Source organism: Dunckerocampus dactyliophorus, chromosome 7 (genome assembly GCF_027744805.1).
Source record: "Dunckerocampus dactyliophorus isolate RoL2022-P2 chromosome 7, RoL_Ddac_1.1, whole genome shotgun sequence".
In the NCBI taxonomy this organism is placed as follows: domain Eukaryota; kingdom Metazoa; phylum Chordata; class Actinopteri; order Syngnathiformes; family Syngnathidae; genus Dunckerocampus; species Dunckerocampus dactyliophorus.
In genome coordinates this window covers 3,400,182-3,416,328 of record NC_072825.1, presented here as the reverse complement: position 1 = coordinate 3,416,328, position 16,147 = coordinate 3,400,182, and the positions used below count along the sequence as shown (strand labels likewise).

General features: G+C 44.7%; 1 protein-coding gene across 1 annotated transcript; it reads left to right on the top strand.

Annotated features, from left to right (window-relative positions):
- The first annotated feature begins 1,875 nt into the window (after positions 1-1,875).
- gbp (glycogen synthase kinase binding protein) lies at positions 1,876-8,761 on the top strand. Its single transcript, XM_054782968.1, has one exon. The coding sequence runs from the start codon at positions 6,768-6,770 to the stop codon at positions 7,257-7,259; it is 492 nt and encodes a 163-aa protein (XP_054638943.1). The 5' UTR covers positions 1,876-6,767; the 3' UTR covers positions 7,260-8,761.
- The last annotated feature ends 7,386 nt before the right edge of the window (positions 8,762-16,147 follow it).

Sequence of the window (16,147 nt, the reverse complement as noted above, 5' to 3'; positions counted from 1 at the left end):
AAAACATCCTCTGAGTACAACTTCTCCCAGCCATCCAAGAACAGTTTAGTGACCAACAATGCTTTTTCCAGCATGATGAAGCACATCGTCATGAGGCAAAAGTGAGAACTAATTGGCTCGGGAATCAGTAGATTCAGTATCCATAGTAACATTTGACAAAAATATGTGAAAACATTGAAGCAGCAAACCAATACTTGTGTCATTCTCCAAACTTTTGACTGTTTTGACTGTAGTCAAACTGCTGAATTGCTGCATCTCCACTGGCGTGTGCACAAGATCACGGCGTCACCGTGTTTTTCTCTTCCTGCTTCTGCTTGACCCGCCCACCCAAGTTGTAAATACTGTCACCTCTCACGCTGCAGCCAGCGCTTTGTATTTCAACACCAAAGCAACCTCTCGTAGTATTTTAATGCTGCGAATGTATAAATAAATGAGCCAGAGTGTGGCCAGTTGGGAAGCCATCCTTCTGTCCTGTTTGGGAGCAGGACTTATAACCCGCCAGGACCGCCGACATGCTCCTAATTTATTGTTGTTTGTCGGTTCTTAGGGGAAACGTGACTGGAAAAACCACGTGAACAGAAGCATTAGCATACAGGCGTGTAACGGTACATGTAATCAGATGTTTTGTGACGGAACCTTTGACGTAATGGCTGCTTGTCTATATGTGCCCTGCGATTGGCTGGCCACCAGTCCAGGTTGTACCCTGCCTCTGCCCCCGAAGTCAGCTGGGATAGGCTCCAGCATACCCCCGCCACCCTAATGAGGATGAGTGCCATAGAAAATAGATGGATGGATGGAACCTTTGACAGTAAGCGACGGACAAGAAATGCCGTCGTAAATGCCGAAATGCAGTATACTCACGCGTCTACTCGGCAAACAAATAGTGCCAAGGAGAAAACAGAGCTTGAAAACCCTCTTCTGTCTGTAAAAGTTTCCTGTTTGGGAACACTTCTGGAAAAATATATGACATTGTAGTCTATTATATAATATTGCACATTTATCTTTTATTTGAGAATTTTATTTGTACTGTACCTAAAATGAACCGAACCGTGACTATGGCCTACTGTTTGGAGGGCTTTACAGTCGAAAGACGTGTGTCCCATTACGAGCATTGTTTGCTTCCTCGTGCTAGCTGTTTTTCTCTCTTCAAAACACACAGAAAGGGGAAAGATGTGTGTTCATGTTTCAAATAAGGATTGTGGATGATGAGCAAAACCTTTTTTAAAGTGTAGTTTCCCTTTAAATTATAGCAAGCATAGAGGAAAAGGCTTCTTGAGACATCATCTGTACTTCTGTGAAGAAGGTGTCGGACGTTTCGCTCCTCATCCGAAGAGCTTCGTCAGCGAACTAATAAGTGCTGGTAGCTTAGGCCTTAAATACAGTAAGAGTGTCCTTTCAGGACAGCGAGGTAAAGATTTTGGCCAAAGAAAACAGATGGTTTGAAAGAGGAGTAAAGGAAGCTATTTTTGTCAAACAACAGAACCCATCATTGAATCGGAACGGTGGTTTGAGGTTTAATTTGGACCCTGTGTTCAGCAGGTTACTGAGACCAAAACCCACAGCTCTTAGTCTTGCAAATGAGGTGAAGGCAGGGCCGAGCCAGAACAATAGATGCTAACAAGCCAGTATCAGAGTCGTTCATACCCAATTCAGGGAGCGACACTTCCCTTTTATCGGAGGTGTTAATAACAGGATAGGATTATACCACTACTCCGCCCAGGCTTAGTGTAACGAACCAATAGGAGGAGGGTGTTGGCACACCAATTCCGCCCACTCTTACTGTATTTAAGGCCTAAGCTACCAGCACTTATTAGTTCGCTGACGAAGCTCTTCGGATGAGGAGCGAAATGTCCGACACCTTCTTCACAGAAGTACAGATGACGTCTCAAGAAGCCTTTTCCTCGATGGACAACTCCTGTACGACTGAGAGCCTACACAGACGTATAGCCAGCATATACTTTATATAACTGTTTTAGCCTAATGTTGCCCAAAAATCAAAAGGTTTGCCCACTCCTGTGTCAGGCTGTGACGGCCATTTTTAAACTCTGTGAACAAGCTCTCTGTGGGGGAATCATTGATGGTTTCTCTCGAAAACTAAAGATAACAAAGGTCGCAACGGCTGCGCCTTCTGAGAAGCGCGGCAGCTGTTGTCACACACAGGAAGCCGCCAAACAACAGGGAAGCTCGTGACCCCGCTCACAGCAAGCAGCCTTCACTTCCTTCAGCGTTGAAAGATTGCGGACTAGAGGGGAGGGGCCGCTTTAAAAGATGACTCATGATGTTTTTGCTAATGTGAGGACGCGATAGTAACAAACAGGCTCTTCCTCTTGTTGACTTCCGGTAAATTCCTCTGCTTTGAGGTCACGTCTCAATGGATCCTAATCATTGTTTGCATAGTTTGCATGGATTATGACACACTTCCTGTTCCATTGTATTGTTTTCTTCCTGGCACAGTCAACAAAGCTAACAAAGCTCAGCAGTAAATAAACGTGATAGGTTCGGTGGCAATAAAAAAACACTCCGGCTGCATCTCCTTGTTGACTTGGACTTGCAAACAGAGCAAGAGTGACATCAGTTCCTCTGCTTGTTTCTTGCAACTGACTCGGTGGTCCACGTATGAGCAAGCAAAGATTGGTTCCTGTGTGCTCCTTTTTCAGACTTTTTCCTCCCGACTCGCCAGGCGTTCACAAGTCTCAACTCGGCACACTCGCTGTTGAGAAAGACTCCAATGTATGTCGTCAGCCTGAGCCAGAGCCAAACACTTATCAAATGTTGCTTCCCTTGCACAACACCTTAACCTGAAGGTTGCCAGATGAAAAGATGACTCATAACAAGTTTATTTACGTGACCGCCAACACTAACTGTGTCCCGCCCTGACTGATCTTAATATGTGCTATAATCCTGCAAACAGATGGAGAAACAAACAGAAACGGACAAAAACATGGTCAATTTAGGGATTTAGCTTAGCGCCCTCTGGTCGGCTTAATCTTCCGTTTCAGTGTTTTTATTACGCTGTTGTTGTAAATTCTGCTTTACACAAAAACAAGCAAGTCGGTTTTTCTTTCAGTTTTGGAAGATTTAACAAGGAACACAGTGTTCGCTCTCATGTTAGTCTCCAAAAGCGTCCAAAAAAACAGAAGAAGTTGCTGTAAGTGTCGCTGGTTGAAAATGAATCTACATGGGTCTGAATACTCACTAAGTGTAGTCAATGAATTTTCCAACACCGATCCCTCCTGCTACGTCTTCTTCTTCTCTGGCTGACCAGGTGCGTATGAGGTGTGTTAAGAAGCGGCATTACAATGACATCTACTGTCCAAAGTTAGAACGACATGGCGGGCAGCCACGAACTGAATGGGAAACAATGCAATATATGGCACAGCAGCAGTTATAGTGCACGATAGCGCTGCAACAATTAATCGATAAAGTTAATCGACAACTATTTTGATACTTGATTGATCTTTTTTTTTAATTCAAAACTGCAAATATTCTTCGATTTCAGCCTCTCGGATGTGAATATTTCTACATTTCCTTAGTCACCCATGAAAGCAGATGATCTATTCTACTATTAAATACTATTATCTTTGTGTTTTAGGCAAAACAGGACATTGACACACATCAGCTTTGACTTTGGAAAACAGTGATGGACATTTTTGCCCCTTTTCTGATACGTTGCGGACCAAACCACTGACTGTTTGTGTTTGGTTCATAAATATTTGGTCTGTCGAAGGCCGGGGTTGACAACGTTTGGCATCAAAAGAGCTGTTTGGGCCCGTTACCACCAAATTAAAACTCACTTGTAGGCACAAAACCTATTTGACCACTAAATTGAAGGTAACGCTACATATATAGTTTCCTTAAGCGTATTGTCCTGTTGCTTTTCTGTCTTCTTGGCAGAGTGACGAGCCACAGCTGTTGCCACCTGGCAATTAGTCATGCTTCTTAAGCCTTTTCTTAAGCATTCTCCACCAATTTCGGATCAACATTTGCATTAAAAGTGTCGTAATACGTCGATTACTTCCAGTTCCAGGACCACTCTCCATGTGGCTTTAGTTGCCATTGTACATTAGCAACAAAGACAGCTAAAAAGCAAAATAGTTGACCAGCATCGTGGTTTCTTACCAAGCTGACTCACCAGAAAACACTGCCCAAGAACACAGAGAATTGCACAAATGTTCCTAAGTTTTGAAATGCACTGCCCGCGGGTTGAACAGCCCCGACTGTGGGTATATTTTGTGTGTGAAAGTTTCATGTTCAAACAGAGGTACCAAAACGAGTGACACGCAATATTGTACGGTGACCAAAAAATGTACGCAAACCAAGGCAAAATTTTGCCGTACATTTTTTACCGTAACTGAAAAACACACTAACCGGGGAGTGCGCTAACTGAGGGTACACTGTATTTATTCCCAAATACAGGGGCACTCTTTTGTGATGTAAAACGGCAGTCGCTAAGATACAGTGGAGAAAGGCTGAAGAAAAAGACGAGTTTCTTGGATGGAAACACCCTCATTAGTATTCCATTCAGCTGATACACCTGATACTGAAAGTGGCTGTGTTGATGCCACCAATTCAATGCCCTGAGAGAAACTGACCACTTCTTGTCCGGATAATGCAAATGCACATACCACTGCAAGTTTGAGAATCACTTGTGAGCGCTCATGTAGTGGGTTTATGGCGAGTTCAAGCGGTGGTTTGATGATGTCTGTCATGCTAGTTTGCTACAGTTTGTTAGCTTAGCTTCTGAGGCCTCTGTGTGTGGTGGTCTTTAAGGGACAAAAGACATTTGGCATGGCGCTGAACTTTTCATGACTTTTTTCGTAGAAATAGGATGCATGTTTTTAACAGCACCACCTTATGAGTCTGCCTCAGGTAAACATTACAGGATTATCATTCGCTTCATTTTGAAAGTAACACGTACGTAAATGAACTGAGGTTTTCTTAGTTGAGAAGGTTGGAACGTTTTACAGTCATAGTGTGTTTTTTTTCTTAGTCAAGTGTTTACTAAAACGTGATCACACAGGTTTGAGTAATGTTGCTGGCACTGACTTTTGTCTTGCCGTGGCATTTTAGCAACACTCCTAACTCTCCTTTCACGCCCTTCCCCTCGCTTGCTGGACTCATGCCGCTGCAGGAAGCCCGAGAAGGGCGGCCTGATTGGGCCGCAGCACCACGTGCTGGCTGTGATAGTAGCTCCTTATATGGTGATGAGGGCGCTCATTGACTGGAGCATCAGGTTTAGCCTGGCTGTTTCTCAGAAGACAGAAATGAACACCATGTACTCCCACAGCAACACACCCTCCCTCCACTCCTATTGTCACTGATGCATGCATGGTGCCACACGCCGACTACACACTCAGCTATTGCATTTAGTAATACCTGACACTTTATGCTGACTATTTTTAGTGGCCCAGTGAATTGCCTCATACTGTACAAGCTACTTTAGTAGTACAGAGTTTGACATGCTTGTTTAACATTGCGCTCATATTCTTGTGATTTTCACACATTATAGCTTTCAGCATTCTTTAGTATGCACTTCATAATGTTGGTGGGACTTGTACAGTATATGTTTAAAATTAGGATACAACAGACCCATTTTTGGCCTATTTTTTAACATACCTTACAACTCCTGTGTATATACAGTATGTATATACTCCTCACAGCCACTACACACACTGGATGTGATATATACTGTGCATAAGTGTATGCAAAGTTCTTGTACATCACAGTACTGTATATATGTGAAAATGTGCACATTTCAACGCTGCACATTTACATTTATGCTCTGATTGCACAATATTTATACACAAGTATTGATAATACACAATGTACGTTTGATTGCATTTTACTTAAAAAGATGTTTTATTTTATTCTGCTTCATTAATGTGGCTACTGGAGCAAAGTATCTCCTTGCAAAGGATCAATAAAGTAAGGCAGCTGACAGTGGCAAACGCACAGCAGTGTCCAAAAAGACAGATCCAAAATCAGAAACACACAAACACCAGAAAACATTTGTAGGAAAAATGCTGCAATCACATAAATGCTACAGAATTTTTTTAAAAAATGCAAAAGAAAGGGCTGCAAATTCTAAAAACACACAGAAAAACAATTCCATGCGAGAAATGTTATTTTTTTTCATGGGATCTATGTATCTATGTAAATGTATTTCCATTGGCATACAGCCCTTTTGGAGTGTTTTGGCTCCAATGAGGTTGTTGTTTCTTGAATAAAACCAACACATGTTGTGCTTGAATATGTTCCTGCTAACATGCATGCTGCAAAACGGAAAAATTAGAATATTCAGGGGGTGGTTTTGTCCCCTGTAACTGAAAATGTGCTTTGTTTGGTTTACCTTAACAGACAGTTACTAGTTATGTAACGTTCGTTTGGCAAGACGAGTCCAACATCCGGGGTGTGGTTAGGAGTCCCCAGGCTGGCAAACAAACCCACACATAACTTTGGTTGTATTACAGTTTGAAAATTGTGTTGTTTGATTGAGTGTACAGGATATCGCAGCTACAGTCTCCACGACAGCTTTACGTGCTGACTGACAGCGTTCTGTTTCGAAAAAGAAACTCCTCCTCCGAGTGCGACTTGGTACAGTCCAGCCAACACGTCATCCATTGTTTACAAATGAAGTGAGGCGGTTGGGCTGCGGAGCGGCGTGGGAGAGCAAGGAGCGGTGCGGCGTGGCACCTCTCATCGAGCCTTGACAACAAAAACACTCGCTTACATCCACATACTCTCACCCGCCAACACCGACCGTCACCATGCCCTGTCGAAAGGAGAACTACATCTTCCTGGAGCAGTCCGTCACCGTCGGCTCCAAAGAGGTGGACGCGCTGGTGACGAAGATCGGCGAGGCGCTGCAGCTCCACAACAATAGCGGCAGCCACCAGAAGACCATGGCCGTCTCCTGTTTGCACGGACTCACGGGCGGCGGCAGCGGAGTCAACTCGGCGGCGATCATCGGCGGCGGTTCAGGGGCGCCAGCTCAGAAACGCCAAGGCTGCTGTATGAGGCTCCGGAACCGTGGAAGCAGCCGGGCGAGCCCGTATAACATCCCCGGATCAAGCGACCAGGAATGGGACCAAATCAAACCGTGGAGCAAAAAGAGAATGCACGCCGAGGAGGACGACCCGCACCGTCTGCTCCAGGAGCTCATCTTATCGGGGAACCTGATCAAAGAGGCGGTGAGGAGGCTACAGTTCTCGGCCACAGACTGTGACTTCCCCAAGGCGGCGGACAACGTGCCCTGCTGATCCGACTACATACACACACACACACACGGACCCGGGCCGGTTTCTTTTCGTTTTCTCTTCCTCCTGGAGAAGCAAGGTTTTCCACACATGGGGCTATGAGACTACGAGTTAAACTCACAAGACTGGTAGCTGTGTTTTCTAATTTCATCCATTTTTTCTGGAATGTTAACTGTGTTGCGTCAGCGGGTGGTTAGCCTCGCTAGCTAATCCGCTAGCCGCCCGGCTAACGTTGTTTATGTTTGAAAATCTCCCGGAGCCCAGACGTCACTGGTGGGGTGGTCGCAGGGGCTCCAATAAGCCGAGATAAGATGACTTTCATCGGTAATTCCTCCCTCATCGTTCATCTAATAACGTCATTTGAAAAATGACATTTCACGTCCGGACTGTTTTTGTGTGTGACTGTAAGAAGATGGGGTCTCTTGGTCGGCCTATTTCTTTCTTGGACGAACCCGAAAAGCAACGTAAACACGTTTTCATTTCCCCACTTCACGCCATTAATCAGTTTTTGTTGTCTGGGGAAGGGAGGGGGCTACGGTACAAACGAGTTCCCACATGATGGTTAAGGGTGGTGTCGTGTTGGCCATTTTGTTTACACTCTCAAGCTGGCAGTAGAAGGCAGGAAGGAAGTGGTCCATCCTCCTTTCAAATACACGCTAGTTTCTTCTCCTTTAACTTCCCTGGGAGCAGCTATTCTCACCGGTTAAACCTCAACTAGACACATGTTTGTCAAACTCTTTTCTTACCAGACAGTAAGTGTGATCTGTGTGCTTGAACACAAGCGTTGTCCTTGTTGATGCAGGCTCTATTCAGGGTTTAATTGCAGGCGCATTCGGGTTCTCAATAACCCCGATGTATTTTTGCTAACAAATTGGTGGATAGCTCATTTTGAAATCATGAAAAAAAAAAAACAAGCGACAAGTAGACACTTGAGTGTAGTTGGCGATTTTAAAAGAAGAAGAAGAACATTTGCAACTGCAGTAAACAAAAAATGTCTGCCAAAATGGAAAGATGTCATTAATTTACCAGAAAGATAAATGAGTCCATTGCGGATTTGGCCTGTCAAGGGTCACTTCAAATGACCTGACGGCCCAGATGTGGCCCGTGGGCCTTGAGTTTGACACTTGTGCTCTAAAAGAAGATTGTCTACTTTCAGAGTGTTTCGCAGTGGGCAAACAAGCAGGGAAGTGGGGGTGGGGGCATGGAAAAGTGTGAGGAAGCACAGCCATTTCCCACAGGGCTTACTAACTGTGGCTGATGTTTGTTTGTAATGCTTGTAAAGGGGGGAGGGCTTTGCCTGTCACATGACAACATTTTTGTGGTGCTCTTCACCTTTTTGGAATTCCAAATGGGGGTTCTGCTGTTTTTGTTCCTTTTTTTTGTATTTGTGCTTTGTGTAAAAGAAAAATGCACGACTGCTTCGTAACGAAGTATCTGATAATGTTCCTGAGTATTCAGGACCCTTTTTTTGGTTGTCTTAATAAACACAGTTTTGTTTTTCCAAACTTGTGTGTGGTCTCCCGCCTTCCACTTGTTTTGTCTTAAATCTTGTAGAAAGTGTGTCAATCCCCTCCACCGCACCCTGGTCTTTCTACCAGAGGTGCGTGCTACGTGGTGTTGAAGGCCACATGTTCATTAGCAGCCTGGAAATACTCCCCTTCCCCCTGGAGGATCGCAGCAGGCAGGACAACAGTTGGAGGAAAACATGTTTTGCTGCTCAGTCAAAGGTCCTCCGTGTTGTTTACAGCAGCTCCCTCTGCTGTTGCTACCTTGTCACTGAATGTGTTGTTTTTCACAGCAAGTTACCATGAACTCTGACCTCAGGATTGTGGGACACCCTGGGTGGACAAAAGCCTACCAGTCCAAACATACAGAAAAATTAAGGACTGCAGTGCCACTTTTCATACTTTCGATGGTAAAACCAATCCAATATATAGGTGTACTTATTTAATAACATATGTCATTAATAATGAACTTTGTTTTCATAGTATGCCAAAGGCCAATGAAAATCGAGCTGTGGGATTGAAAATGACCCCCAGGCTGCACTTTGGACACCACTTGTGTGAGACATTCTGGCTTTGCACACATAATGATTGACATCAATGCATATTCTACCATTTTTTATCAGCAGATGAGAACTGGGATGGATGAGCTATTGTCTTCATTGAAACGTGTGTGAGATCAAAAGGAATAGCAACACCAAAGAATCAAAGCACTTACACACATATGGCATTTTTCAAAGGTACAGAATCTTTAAAGTTCAAACACTTAACTAGTAAAATAGTTACAGTATATCCATCCATCCATCCATCTTCTATCGCTTATCTGAGATCAGGTCGCGGGGGCAGCAGCCAAAGCAGGGAGGCCCAGATTTTCCTCTCCCCGGCCACTTCATCCAGCTCCTCCCGATGGATCCTGAGACGTTCCCAGGCCAGTTGGGAGACATAGTCTGTCCAACGTGTCCTGGGTCTTCCCCGAGGCCTGAACACCTCCCCGGGGAGGCGTCCGGGAGGCATCTTGACCAGATGCACAAGCCACCTCATCTGGCTCCTCTCAATGCGGAGGACTAACGGTTCTACTCCCGAGTTTCTCCCGGATGGCAGTGCTTCTCACCTTATCTCTAAGAGAGAGCCCAGCCACCCTACGGAGAAAACCCATTTCAGCTGCTTCTTGTCCTTTCGGTCACGACCCAAAGCACATGACCGTAGGTGAGGGTAGGAACGTAGATCAACCTGTAAATTGAGAGCTTTGCCTTTCAGCTTAGCTCCCTCTTCACCACAACAGGCCAATGTAGAGTCCGCATCATTGCAGACGCCGCACCAATTCGCTTGTCGATCTCGTGTTCCATCCTTCCCTCACTCGTGAACAGGACCCCGAGGTACCTAAACTCCTCCACTTGGGGCAGGATCTCATCCCCGACCCGGAGATGGCACTCCACCCTTTTCGAGGCGAGAACCATGGACTCGGACTTGGAGGTGCTGATTCTCATTCCAGCCGCTTCACACTCGGCTGAGCAGGCCCATATCATCTGCAAAAAGCAGAGACCCAATCCTGCTGCCACCAAGCCGGAACCCATCATCGCCCTGGCTATGCCGCTAGGAATTCTGTCTGTAAAAGTAATGAACAGAATCGGTGACAGTAGCTGTCATACAATTCAAGTGTAAAAAGAAGCTAGCTAATATGTAGTACGACAGAACCAAGTTTATTTGTAGTGATAAACCTGCGTTTTCCTTTTCAGGTTTTTTTGTCACTTTTTGCAATTTCGGTGGTGACGTCATTACGTTGTCGCGCTCAATATGTGCAGTACAGGATGCATAGGCAGGCAGTAGTGTTGGCCACGTTGTACTGAGCAGCCAGGGCAGATGAGTGTCAGCGGGTTCATTGGAGCTGCTCTCTGCTTCACCATGGTGACAAGATGAGGCTTCTTGTAATTACGCTAAATGTCCATGCGGGGGCAGCCTTTCACCACTTGTTTATAATTCACCCATTGACTCCCATTCATATGCCACTTAGAAGCAGGGGTTTTAGCCGAGTCAATGGGCTAGAGTACCCAGTCCTAAAAGAAAAGGTCAACATTTTTCTAGGTGTCAAATGAATGGTAGTCAATGGGCTAGAATACCCAGTGCGATAAGAAAAGTGAACATTTTTCTAAGTGTCACATGAATGGGAGTCAATGGGCTAGAGTACCCAGTGTGCACCATACCGCGTTAAAAGACGGCCACTTTTGTAGTACAGGCAAGCCCGGCTTTACACTCAACACACCTCGCTTGCTTTGCAGTACACACCAGTGGCTTTCTAACATTTGTGGAACGATGGAGGTCAAATGTGTGACGAAAAGGAGGAAAGCTGAGAAGAAACACAAGTGCCTGTTCCCATACTTGACACGTCAATTTATGTGTTTGTTTTTCTAAAAGCTGAAGAAGTTTTAAAAAAGTGCATGTCTCCTCTTTGTGGCCCCCCCTTTCTTCTTGCTTCCTACTGTTCTGCCTCCCTGCCACCCTTTTCACTCTACGCTCATTCTTTTATTCTCCAGTAGCTTTTCCTCTGCAATTGTTGTATACTTTTATTCCTTCCTCAGCCACAGCTTATTTTGTGTGACAATGTCTGAGTGACACATTTACTGTATGTGTCTGTGTGTCTAATTGTCACATCGGCGTATCCCGATGATGTCAGGGGTTCGCTATCGCCAGTCGGATAACGCAGAGGTCAAGCTCTGGTCGTTGTTACCTCCATGATGTCACCAGAAGAAAGTGCAACACAGTGGAACCCGCTTGAGTCGGCCCCGTTTATGATGACCAAACCACCAAGTCCTGGTCCAACGTGCTCTTATTAATGCTGGAAAAGAAAAAAACGCTCTTTTATAACTTTATTCTGACCTGAACACATCAATAACAGTACAATTCCAACACCATATACGCTCCTGATGAAAACCTTAAGACCAGCTAGAATTTGCATTTTGCACATTTGGGTCTTAATGAGGTTTTAAGTAGAGCTACAATATGCAAAAGCAAGAAGGGGGAGTGAGACAAAAAGCATTTTGAAAAAGTAATTTATTGAAAACAACAATTAAACTGAAATAGGCTGTTTATCAGCTGATCAAAAGTTTAAGATCACAGGCTATAAAAGCCAAAAACTCTCCTGCCATCTAGTGGCGGATGAAGGGAGGTGACAGGTTGACCCTTTCAGACATTAAAAATCCATACTGTATGTGCGTGTGCTTGTGCGTGTGTGTGTGCGCGCGCTAAAGCTATCTATCACAGCAAATAGTATCGATTATATAATATAATATATTTGTACAAGAGCCAACAGCAGTTTTTGCTTTTGTTTCCCTATTGACTTTATTTTGCTCATGTTTTTTTGCACCCCCAACTACATTCACGTATAATTATGTCAGCATACTAAACAAGCAAATAACAGAACAAAAAAGAAAGCCACCTGAAAGCTAAATCCATATGATCTGTCCCCCTCTGCCCCACACTACAATAGACTGTTCCATGATGACGGCGGTAACGCGCCTTGGTGTGCTAAGAGTGAAGCGACTTAAATCATGGACAACACCTCTCACCCGCTACATGACACTGTTGTTTCCCTTAGCAGCTCCTTCAGCAGCAGACTGTTACACCCACGGTGTAAGAAGGAGAGGTTCCGCAGGTCCTTCACACCGACCGCTATCAGGCTCTACACCACCTGAACCATTTTGTATTCACTATGTCACTATGCATTCTTTACTTGTGTATCTTGCTTGCTGCTGAACAAGTGAATTTCCCTGCTGTGGGATTAATAAAGTACTACTACTACTACTTAAAATGAAGCGAACTTTCCACAGGGGGTCAGAGAAGAGGAATCGGCAAGAGGATGCCAAAAAATGTATTGCCTCATTACCTAAGGTCTTAAGATTCTTCGCGGTGTTGGTAGAAAAAAATGTTAACGAGCTGGTGTTGGATAAAGTATGGACCCCTATCAAATTTGTACCCCTGACGGTTTTGCGCATGCGCTAAAATCAGAGGCCCACATTTAGTGCGTTCGTATACGCATTAGGCGCTAACTACCGCGGGCTTCCTGTCCGCTACCGGATGATGTCCGCATCCGTAGTTGATGTAGATATCGGTGCATAATAATAACGTGCCATATTTCACTGTTGGTGACGGTGTTTTTTGTGTAGAAATATCTGGAATACGTTGAAAAATGTGGTCTGTGGAAGCGTCAGAAAAACAAGACGGAATAAAAAGAAGAAGAAAGTGGTGCAGAATTTTGTGAAAAGTGTGTATGCCTTTATAAAAAGATGAAAAATGGTGCACAATTGCTTTCAGCATCCACCCAATGATAAAAACTGCATCAACAACGTAACACTATAAACAACACAACAACAAACCAAAATCACAGATATGTAAAAATAGCATGTTAATCTCATCCAGTTCTGACACTATCATTGGTATTGAGACTGTCAGTATTTGTATCCATCTGCCACCCCGCCCCCAGGTAACAACTTCACAAAGAATGCTCAACCTGAGGATTGCCTTACAAGTCCTGGAAGGAGTTCAAGACCTGAGTAAATCACAAGAGAAAGATACGGTCATACGTTCTTGCCTGTGTTGCCTGCCAGGAAATCCAGTCCAAGTGGTTTCCTACGAGGCTGAAAGGCTGCTGATAATGACTTCCAGGAGGTGGCAGTACGTGCGTAGGGAGGAATGGGGTCAAGTTCACATCCGGGGTTACTGGGGTGAAGGACTTTTATTAGAGGTCATCAACTAATTTAGTGCCATTGAGGCTCCAACGTGCACGGATCATATCAATGTCAACAACTTCCACTGTGGACGATGAAAGGGGTACGGCAGATCGTCCTTTCTCATTTTGGGCACAGATAAGTAAGAGTTCACCGGGGTCGGTGAAACGGTCAAATTGAGTGTCATTGGAACGAGGAGAGGAAATAGGAAATGATGTGCTGTACAACAGGAAGCACGAGGGGGGAATATGGGACATTTCATCCCTGTAGGTGTTGATTTAAGGCACACAAGCAGGCTTTCCCACTGTCACTTTGCAGGGTGACTTCATGGGAACGTGCTCGATCGTTGTAAAGGTTGAGCAATGCATTCTGTTTGAACTTCAGTATTTTCCAGCAAAATTCACATTTGCAAACACTCCCTAGTCTCAGGGCATGCCAGACACTTAAAGGGATTGTTCCGATTTCTTGGCATGAAGTTGCGTGACATCCCCATCATCATTGTAGTCCAATAACAGCGACTTACCCCCCACTTGGTCTCCTAAGTCCACTTCTGCTCAGATTTCCATGATGAAGAACGTAGTTCCGCTTAGTTGCTGGGGACGATGGGGATGTCACGCAACTTCATGCCAAAAAATCCAAACCATCCCTTTAAGTCTGGTTTGGTGTAAAGCACCCGGCCTGGCATTATTACTCATGCACAAGAGTGGTCCCCCCCAACGCAGTGGTCCCCAAACTTTTCGCAGGGGCGTACCCCTTCAGACATTTGACTTAAAGCCACGTGCCCCCCACTCCCGCACACTTAAAAAACTTAAACCTTCTTTAATCTTCATTAACTTGAAATATTGAACATGATTAATTTGTTAATTAATTTGATAGCAATTCATTCTGGTTCAAAAATGTGCATTTTGCTCAGTCGAATCAGCACCAATAAATAGATAAGCATTGGTCCTACGTATCTTTTATTTCATCTAAAAGTTGGGATGCTTGCATTTGAATGGGCTGAACTTGAGCTTCACTTTTCTCCACTTGCAAACGCTATGATTTAATTTTGCGTATTGATTTGCTACCAAATTGAAAGGTGAAGGTAAACGTGATGAAGCACTAACCAAAGTGCAAAAGCGCATACATTTTTGGGGGAATCCCCACTCTCTCATCCGGACATGCACATACATTGACAGGTTTTCGCAGTGCGGGGATTGGAACACCAAAATCAGGTAAACCTTCAAGATGGAACACTCTTAATACGCAACATAATCATCAAAGTTACTTATTTGTTCGCTTTTGGTCACTCATAAAGAGCAGTGAAGAACGTCATGCTGTTCCCTTCCTTCTTTCTGCGCGCGCTGCGCTGTGAGGCATTCAGGCGCACTCGTAATTGTGAGAGTCAGGCGCTAACTGTTTTTCATTTTTATTCACGTACCCCCCTATGACAGTTGGCGTACCCCTGGGGTTTATACATACCCCACTTTGGGAACTGTACGACATTGGGAGGTTACCTCAAGCGTGAATTTGAGGTTTATGACAAAGACGCTGGTCTGATTGATAAACCCAGGCTAAAGATTAGCTAGAGGGAAAGTGAAGAAAGTGAGCACAAGAGAAATGAATTTTCCTAACACAGCGGAGTCTCTCTTCCCATATCAGCCGCCTCCTTTCTTTCGTTCGTTCAGCCTCTCCATCTCTGTCACCGTCCGTTTGATCTGCTCTCACATCCTTTTACTCCACAACAACGCTCTCGCTCTTTGGATTCTTCTTCCACTTTGGATGCTTCTCTTTTTCCCTTATAAAATGTGCTTGAGGAATGTGTCGGAGCGGTACAAAAGAACAAAAGCTTGACAAGGTGGGGGTAAGGGGGCAAAGAGAAAGTTGCATGAGGTAAACGAGAAGGGAAGGGAGGGAAGGAGCGAGCAGGGAGAGAAAGGTTGAGGGGTGCAGCACATGGTTGAGTGCACCTGAATGCTGAGCGGCCCTTTGTCATCACGTGCTGACACGCAGCATCACACGCAGTTCAGAGCTCTTCATCAAGCCCACAGATGATACTAACCACGCCAAATTCACTTCTGTTGCCATGTCATATGCTAATAGTCAGCGGGGGCCCGGAGGAACATGAATCTTCCCACTGTGGACGGTTGCGCATTGTAATTTTTGTGATCTGTCCCCAATCGGAGAGCATGAGCCATGTGCGACCGACCACCATGGCGGCAGAGAGGCAGACTGATGCTGTGCTGGATTTAAAAGGAGCTATCCAAGCGTTAAATAGAAGCATACTTTCGCTGTGGCTCATCATTCCAATAAACTCAGCTGCAAGGTAGAAGCAATGAGTGATTTCAGGAGGGCAGAGAAGGGGAAAAGTGTGTTCTGGCTAAACTCTGTGCATGTGTACAACGGAGTATCAGGGCCTCTCTGGAAAAAATACGTGGTAAGTGAGAATAAAGCTGATGTTATGAGAACAAAGTTGTAATGTTACAACACACTCGCAAGAAAACACACTTACAAGAAAACGTCATCTTATGAGAAAGAAGTTGCATTTTGGTTTGGTTTGGTTTAGTTTATTTGAACATGAAGGTTACAATGGAATACATCTCGTGAATCATTCTTTGACAGTTCCACATGTCCAAAAGGAGTAGGAAGAAGCAAAGCTTATTTAATCCTACCCCCCATCCATTCTACA